Source organism: Meles meles, chromosome 2 (assembly GCF_922984935.1).
Source record: "Meles meles chromosome 2, mMelMel3.1 paternal haplotype, whole genome shotgun sequence".
NCBI classification, from domain to species: domain Eukaryota; kingdom Metazoa; phylum Chordata; class Mammalia; order Carnivora; family Mustelidae; genus Meles; species Meles meles.
In genome coordinates this window covers 78,595,120-78,604,566 of record NC_060067.1, presented here as the reverse complement: position 1 = coordinate 78,604,566, position 9,447 = coordinate 78,595,120, and the positions used below count along the sequence as shown (strand labels likewise).

Sequence of the window (9,447 nt, the reverse complement as noted above, 5' to 3'; positions counted from 1 at the left end):
TTGATGCTTGATACTTGAAATAAAACCAGTTCATTTCCTGCATGTCAACTAAGGGAAATAGTAGCATAAGAAAAGGACTGCAAGGAATCCTTGGCCATGGTAAAAATTTACACCTGACTTTAAGAGTAATAGAAGACCATGACAGGTTCTTAAGCAGAATGACATGATCAAATTTGCATTTGACCATTTCATTTTGGTTAAAATCAAAACAAATATTCAAAAAAAATAAGATTACCACAAAACCTCAGTGCCAGTTGCTTTTTTTTTTTTTTTTTTTTTTAAAGATTTTTTATTTTACTTATTTGACAGAGAGAGAGAGAGATCACAAGTAGGCAGAGAGGCAGGCAGAGAGAGAGAGAGGGAAGCAGGCTCCCCGCCAAGCAGAGAGCCCGACGCGGGACTCGATCCCAGGACCCTGAGACCATGACCTGAGCCGAAGGCAGCGGCTCAACCCACTGAGCCACCCAGGCGCCCCCCAGTTGCTTTTTATCACTTGTAATCTATGCAATATAAGTGTTGTTTGTATAAATACTATATGTAACATATTAATGGAGTGGTGAATAATACTAGATTATCATTTCTAACACCTCTCTTGATATTTCAGTAAAATAATGTGTCAAAATAGTCTAGTTATAATCCCAATATTTGGCTTGCATTCAATTTGAGGTGCTTCTTTGATTAACAAAGATTTGCTGGAATTACTATAAAGCCTTATTTTAATTTCAAGGAACTAAAATTGGCAATATGTCAAAACTATGGTGCATTGGTATGCCACTGGCACATGTGCAAAGATAAAATGGAATGTAAATCAAAATTGTGATTCACTATAGACTGTCAGATATGGTTTCCTGTGATAAGAAAGTCCCAATGGAAATACCAAATTAAACACACACATACACACCCCCCACAATGAATCATGACCAATATTCGCTCTACATAAAAAAAAAATAAATGAAATAAAATAAAATTATAATGACATCCACCATTTCAGTGACATTGCCTTTGGAACGCAAATGTGCTGTTAGTATTTGGCAGAACTTCAGCCTGAAAGTACTTTTAATATCTAAGTGATATAAATATAAATGGGTTAACAAAATCTGATGCAATATCATTGTATGAACTGCCAATATCTCTCAGAAGCTAAGCGTTTTCCTTATTATGGCAAAGAAGGCCACTAATAGAATCATTTTTCTTTTGCTGCTTGATGGATTCAACTGTTTCATTCAGGGAACTTCAATATAGTTAAGAGCATTTTGTGAACACAAAGATAAGACATGGCCATGTGGCAAAACCAACACATAGCTATATTTTCTCTGAGCAAACTTGCAGAATAATCTGATCTTAGATTCAAATCTAAATGTAATCGTAACTCAGATATTAGCACATCTGTATTTTTATTTTTTAAGTGTAGTTTGCATGGTTAAAATGTGTGAGGATTATGCCACGTTTGTGTATTCAGAAATAAACAAATTAAAAAGCTTTAGGTTTAAGTCCAATTTTGTTAATTCCTATAATTTAAGTGTACTAATGGACCTAATAACAAATATTTTAGAAAAGAAAATGAGCACCTATTAATTTATCTTTGTGGTTAAGTTAGTTTTGTATATTGGGGCAATTTTATTGGCATATAATATTTTAGATTTTTCTCAAGATTTATTCACTACACTGTCTGTAGAACTTTCTTTTAAAATTCTTTATATAGAATATCAAAATAGTTGGTAATATAGGAATACCTCAGATATATTGTGGGTTTGTTTCCAGACCACTGCAATAAAGTGTTTGTCACAATAAAGTGAGTCAAATGATTCTTTTTGGTTTTCCAGTGCATATAAAATTTATGCTTATATTATAGAGGTCTATTAAGTATGCAATAGTATCATATCTAAATGCAATGTACATGCCTTATTTTAAAAAAAAAACTTTATTGTTAAAAAAAATGCTAACCACCACCAGAGCTTTTAGCAAGTCATAAACAGTGATCACAGGTCACCATATCAAATATAATAATAATGAAGGAGTTTGAAGTATTGAAATAATTACCAAAACATGACACAGAGATACCAAGTCAGCAGATCCTTGGAAAAAGTGGTCCAGTAGACTTGCTTGATGCAGAGTTGTCACGAGCCTTGAATTTGTAAAAAACGCAGTTATCTGTGAAGCACAATAAAATGAGGTATGCCTGTCTTGTTGGTATGATTCTAAAACTTTAGCACGTATGAAAACATACTTAGCTTAGACTACCTTATAGTAAAACTCAAGAAACCAGTACCTATTAAATGTAGATTTATTTTCAAATGTTACTGTAAGAAACCTTTTGTAATCTGTTGACAATTACTTTCTGTGGAAACCCATTTGGGTGACTAAATTGAATCTAACCTTTTCAGTTAGAATTTTCAGCAGATGCTTAATTTAGACCTAATAGAGTATGATATGTAAAAACACAAGTCCTGTTACCAAAGAAAAATGAATTTAATCTTACAGAATACATTGCATAATTTGTCCCTTAAGATTGTACAATTTGAGGTAGAAAAAAAAATCACCTTTTAAATTCATGTCAAAACTATTTGTAGGGAGAAAATGGAATTTTAAGAATTGTTTGGAGGCAAAAGTGAAAAGAAAAAAGAAAATATCAAATAAGTACTAAAATTCAATATTAGATGTAAGTAAAAAATATCCAGGGTTTAGTGGATGCATACTCTTATATCCATTTCTACTCTCCTATCTTCTTGTCATAAGTGCATTCTGCACAGAACTTAGAGAGCTGATTACTTCTTTGATTCTAGTGGCAGATCTTGTTTAATCTATATATCAATAATGGACAATAAGAACTGAGGCAGAAAGTTGTTAAAAGGTTTCTAGGAAAGATATCACCTTCTAAATGCTGTGTCTCTGTATGATGACAGAATTCCTACAGCTGTCTTGCCACTTGCATAATAATAAAACTGAGATATGGGGGGTGGGGAGGGGAGAGCCAAGAGACTCCAAAATGGTACAGAAGTCTTAATATACTATGCCTGAAGATATTTAAATTCTGAATATTTTGTTAGATAAAATTTCCTTTTCTGGTGTGAATTCGAATTTTCTGTTAGTGGAAGATATCACGATGATATTTAATTTGTTCTACTCTTTAAAACGTAGATTGAAAAAATCTTTTTTATCTACTGTTTTATCTACTTTTTAAAAAAAAATTACATTAGGAGGCATATTTTCCAAATACAAGTAAGCTAATTCTAAATCCTCAACATGTTAGCTGAATTTACTTTTAACAATTAAATGTAGAAGTGTTTTAAAAATAGTCAATTATTTGGGCACCTGATTGGCAGTCAGTTGGGCGTTCTGACTTGGGCTAAGGTCATGATCTCAGGGTTCTGGGATTGAGCACTGTGTTGGGATTGGCAGGAAGCCGCCTTCTCTCTCTCCTGCTCCCCTTGCTTGTATTCTCACTCTTTGTCAAATAAATAAATAAAATCTTTTAAAAAATAGTCAATTACTCCTCATGAAAACTTGATCTATATTAATGTTTTTTTTAAATCATGGTCCCATAATTATGAGTTATTGTAATAGATATATTAGTTCATAAGGAAGTTGGTGTTTTAAAACATGAAATACAAATCTCTTCATTTAAAAATGCAAGTTGTTTTCAGTTTACTTCTACAACAAACTGACCTTTAGAAAATTAGAAATATTTAAAAATTTAATAAAAAATCATTTTTAGACATGTCTTTACCATTGAGAAAAGATTAAACCTTATTTGATCTTTTCTCAATGGGTTTATAAAAAATATTAAGAACATGAAATTACCAATTCTAAACCACTTTAAAATGTTTATTTTTACTAACTGAAGATTTTCATTTAAAATTTTAAAAATATTTAGAAATTTGGTATTTTTAAATAAATGTTAGAAGGCACTTTTATTGAATTGGCGGTGAATGCCAGCAGGCATCTACAACAAACTTGGTAATGTTTGTTAGTAGAGGAAAGCAAGAATAGAAGCAATGGCTCAAGGCACCTATGTAAATAAGGTCTTACTGGAACACTTATCAGAAAAGTTAAGAGTCTTCTTATTTATTAAGGTACTTGGGTATAAGATTAAATTTTCTTTAAAGAATGAACCTCTATTCCCAACTAGGATGACTTGATATTATCACACACACAAAATTGAAAATAAGCAAAATTCAAATAAATGAATCAAGAAAATCCACAGGATTATATATATTTGTAAAGTGACTTTGTCATGTCTTACAGCAGATATTAAAAATAAGCAATTTCTACAAAAATTATATTGTGTTATGAAGCTACAGCTACAATTCATCTAGACATCTGATATAATATCTATTAATTCCTTGTGCACATAGCAGAGATCACAGTTCCCTGATACTATCTTAACAATCCATTTACCAGCATTATGAAATATTATTCAAATATTTGAACACTTTGATAGACTGGATTATCCAGGAAGAGATGTCAAGTCTTGACATACCTACTAAACTTCCCAGTCCTACCGCTCAGTCTTCTTAAGAACTTTCTGCTTTTGAGGTAAATACTTCTCAACACAGTGATTCAGAGGCCCAATAAATTCATATTGGCATATGAGTCTCACATAGATTCTCATGGTTGGTAGGTATTTACTAAACATATTAATAAAGCTTGAAAAGCAAGATACTTTTACAAGATTTACTATAGGTTGTGATAAGATACTCCACAGACAAAAGTTTCACTTAGAAATTATTGAGAATATAAAACTCTGAATGTAACAGAAGACGATACAGATTGTGTGTGTATTTGAGTTGTTCAAAGTGTTTTGAATCATAACATCAAAGCCATCTAAGTAAAATCCTGAAAATTCTGAGTTTAAAATTGACTTTGAAATGACCCTCAAAACTATAAACAAAGTGAGATATTGGGGAAAAAAAGTCTGAATTTCTGTTCTTAACATGTAAAGAAATGTAACAAATCCATACAAATAAAAAACCCAAAAGGAAAACAGACGAAGATCATGAAACATTAGTTCACAAATATGAAAACACAGATGGCCAACAAATACAAGAAATGCTATTCAACTTTTGTAGTAATAAAAAAAAGTAACCATGAAATATTTTGCTTTACACATCATTTTGAATTGTCAGACAACTTAAACAAAATCTCCTGATCTTGGAGTATAGGGAAATGGACAGCCCTCCACACTGATAATAGAAATGTAAATGGCACAAGTTTTCTGGAGAGCATTTGGGAAATATTTATCAAAAATTATTTTAAATTACCAGCCCTTTTCAACATTAATTCCAATGAATTACACATTTTCTTAAGAAAATAATTGGGTATCTGTAAGCACAGATAAATTTGCAAGGATGTTTATCTCCAAGTTGTTTATGACAGAAGAAAAACGGTGGGAGTAGGGAACAATCTAAAAACCTTTATCTGTATCAAGAGAAAATTCATTATATTATAGTACAAACATTGAAGTGCTAAAACTCATTAAAATTATAATGCAAATAATTTTTTGTGGATCTGGAAGTTGACTACGGCATACTGTAAAATTAAACAAGTAATTTGAAATAAGATTATGATTCTATTTTTGTTAAATTATCTATGTGTATATGTATAAAAAATTGGGAGGATATGCAACAAGTTATAACAGAAGTTTGACTGCATAATAGTATTTTATGTTGCTGTAAGTTTTTCAATGTCTAAAAGAGACTTTTAATTTAGAAAATGTGCCATGAACAAACATATAGTATATACAAAAATAAATAGAAACAGATTTTCTTATTCTTTCATAGCTAAACTATTGCCAAAGACAATCTTTTAATATATCTTTTGTACTGATAATATAAGAAACAAGCTTTGAATACATGGTTGCAGGAAACCTCTAAGCAGAGTAAAAAAATAAATAAATAAAATAGAAATAATGAGAACAACAAACCTATTCCAGACACCATTGGTAAAACAGAATTTTAAAAGTAATTATTTAAATGTTAATAAATAACTCTTGTCTCTGTTTCCAAGGTGGATTTTAAATAGCACATAGTAAATCAAGTAACACAAATCAAGTGTAAAAGAAAAAGAGGTCTGGTAATGGGACTAAAAATTATTCTAGAAAATAAGCAAATTAATGTAATTTCAATTTACCAGAAAGTTAGTGAGCTTCTGACAAATTGAGGTTAAAACTGAATCTTAATGGGTTATGTTTCTCTCATGTTCTAATAAAAAGAGACATGAGTTCATAAAAATAAAGAAACATACTTTTCTCAACCCTGAGACAGTATCATTACATCAAAAAATATAAAATAGAGATTGAAAAAGAGTTGTTAAACAGAATTTCTATATTTTCTATATATGACTTTTATAATATTGGTGTCTGGGAAAAACTTAAGGCATAATACTAACCTGTATAGGTATGAAGAGAATTAAGACCAAGTCAACTTTTCTCACCTTAACTGATAAAAGTTTAAAACTTAAGGAATATAGACATTAAAGTTTTACTACTCAAGTCCCAATTTTGATAATTATCAAGCACATGAATTATATATAGTCTACCAATGGAAAGAAGAGCAAAATGCCCTATAAATCAGGTTTGTAGGCAACATTAAAAAATCTCCATCATTAATTCCAGCCATCAGAAAACAACCATGTCAGGATATAACTTCAAAAGAAATTCAACTATTTCCTACTACTTTAAACATTAATTCAAAATGAAATTAGATATTGAATTTATACTAGCCATTCTTAAACCTTTGGTTTCTTTAAAAAGCTTGGATGAGAAATTAGAAAATTTGTTTATGAAAATAAATTACTTTGTGATTCTTAGTTATAAGAACTATTTTTAGCATATTTTCATAGAAGAAATTAAAGATAGCAACATTCTAAAATAAGAAAGAAAATATGAATAAACCCAATAATTACCTCACTTCATGCGGTTCAAAATGTAATAAAAATATATCTAATTATACTTATTGCTACAAATACTAAATCAAAATCAGAGAAATACACAATATTGTAATTATAAGATGTGCCTCTGTAAAATGAATCAAGCTTCCAAGATTCATTTATTTTTTCCACACAAGAAAAAATAGCTTTGTATACAAAACCTTTTACCACAGAGTTTACTAAATTAAGAGGCCATCAGCTGGGATTTGGAATTTTCTCAGGATAATTCAGGCAGAGATCACTATCATTCCAACACCTGCTGCAAACACTGGCTGGTGCAGTAAGTTTTTCTCTCCTAGGGCCTGTGGGCCAGGGCAATGTAGAGTGGCTTGGAGCCCAAGATTCGCCCATTCATCTCAGCCATTGCTTTAGTGGCCTCCTCAGGAGAAGAGAAGCAGACCAACCCAAACCCTTTGCTTCGCCCTTCTTCCCGCATTATCTTGACTCTGCTAATTGATCCAAATGAAGAAAATTCCCTCCACAGTTTTTCATCATCAATGGTATCATCGAGGTTCTTAATATAGAGCTTCATGCCCCGGCTTCTCCGAAATCTTTCCTGTTTCATCTGCTCAAACATTTGCTTCAACTCAGCCTGCCGCTCTGATTTTTTTTGCGCCCGGCCTACAAAAAGCAGTTGTCCATTTATGTCCTTTCCATTCATTTCTTCAACAGCTTTTTTGGCAGCCTCATGGCTATCAAAACTCACAAAGCCAAAGCCTTTGGATTTCCCACTGGAATCTGTCATCACCTTAACACTCAGGGTTTTGCCGTATTTACCAAAAACTTCCTTCAGTCTCTCATCATCCATGTCATCGCCAAAGTTTTTGATGTAAACATTGGTGAATTCATTGACCTTGTTTTGGAGCTCGGCTTCCCGATCTTTACGGTTTTTGAATCGGCCAACAAACAGCCTGCAGTCCTTAAGCAGGGCCCCATTCATCTCCTCGATGGCCCTGTCAGCCGCGATCTGGTTCTGAAAGTGCACAAATGCATAGCCCCTAGAGCCTTGATCATCAGTCATCACTTTGGAGGACAGGATCTTCCCAAAAGCTGAAAAATGTTCATAAAGGGTTTTGTTATCAATAGATTTGTCTAGATTCTTGATGAACACGTTTCCAACGCCAGATTTCCTTAAGTAGGCATCACGCTGAGACCACATGAGACGGATGGGTTTACCTTTTATCACGTCAAAGTTCATTGTGTCCAGGGCCTTCTGGGCATCAGCCAGCTTCAGGAAGTTCACGTAGGCATAGCCCAGCGAGCGGCGGGTGACCAGGTCCCTGCAGATGCGGATGGATAGTACAGGCCCCACGGCGCTGAACTTTTTGAACAGCAGGTCCTCGGTGACATCTGCATTGAGATCACCCACATACAGGGATGCCTGGCGGTACTTGGCTGCTACGTTCATCTCTTTGCTCCTCCCCCACGTGAGCCTGTCCCTAGCAGCGCTTGGAACGATTCCAGCAGCAAGGTGACCAGGCCACGGTCTGGGCCGGGCTCACGCGTGTTGGCCTGAGGATCAGGGCTTAGAGGCCTAGAGGAGGGTTCAGGGACAGCTCCAGCAGGTTAGGCAATAGCCTCATCAAAAACCTCCCCGCCCCCGCAAGCAACCAATTCGGCTCTAACTGTATGATAGCAGCAGAATTCTGAAATCGCAAAGAAAGGCTAGCAGGGCAAGACGTTCCTTCCCCATCAATCTGTGAGAAATCTTCAAGGGGTGGGCTGGCCCTCCATCTGAGCGTTCTCTACAGGCACCCTGGTTGCTGGTTTCTGAATGAAAATAGGCCTCTCTCAGGCTGGTGTAAAGTTACAGCCGCCGGGGGAAGAACTCCACAAGTGGCGTTAGAGGCGGCTCCTCCGGACGCGCAGTGGGGGCGGAGGACGCAGGGCCCCGGCAAGACCCGAACCCGCCGGAGGCCGAGTTCTGCAAGCGCCACGGCCAAGGCGCCGCTGGGGCCAATGCGGGCCGCGGGCGCCCTAGCAAACCCCAGCCACTCTCCGCAGGGCCGACCCGGCGCGGCGCCTGGGGATGGACGAATGGAAGGGGGAAGCGGACGGACCCACCGACGCGGCCCAGCAGGCTGCGGCCGAGCTGGGGCTGGGGGCTCACCCGAGCTGCGGCCGGCGGGGGGCGGGCTGGCGGCTGGCGGGAAACCCGGAACTCGCGCGCTGAACTTCCCGCGCACCCGCTGCCAAGTGGGATGTTTTCTTTTTAATATTTTTTGAGAATGTTCTTCTTCCCCCCGCCCCTCTCACACATTTCCCACCTCCCTCAGACAGTTACGCGGAGAAGCAGGAGGCGGTGACTTGGGTGGAGAAAGGCTGACTAGGGGAGTGGCCCTAATAAACCCACCCGCCTGCAGGGATTTGCACCGGTCTCAGCGAAGGATCTTTTCCAAACGTGGATCAGGGCTTGTCACTTCTTATCATCCTCCACTGCCTTCCTTTGACTCGTGAATGAGGCCCAACATCCTCACCTTGTGCTACAAAGTTCTGCAGTATTCCTGCCAAGTTCCAGCC

The 9,447-nt window shown here is 36.1% G+C and overlaps 1 protein-coding gene across 1 annotated transcript; it reads right to left on the bottom strand.

The window, feature by feature from the left end:
- Positions 1 to 6,284: 6,284 nt before the first annotated feature.
- Positions 6,285 to 9,143, bottom strand: PABPC4L (poly(A) binding protein cytoplasmic 4 like). Its single transcript, XM_045997437.1, has one exon. The coding sequence runs from the start codon at positions 8,333 to 8,335 to the stop codon at positions 7,223 to 7,225; it is 1,113 nt and encodes a 370-aa protein (XP_045853393.1). The 5' UTR covers positions 8,336 to 9,143; the 3' UTR covers positions 6,285 to 7,222.
- Positions 9,144 to 9,447: the final 304 nt, after the last annotated feature.

Bases quoted from the DNA above. Each gene is read 5' to 3' on its own strand.
- PABPC4L (XM_045997437.1), bottom strand. From the start codon at position 8,335: ATGAACGTAGCAGCCAAGTACCGCCAGGCATCCCTGTATGTGGGTGAT.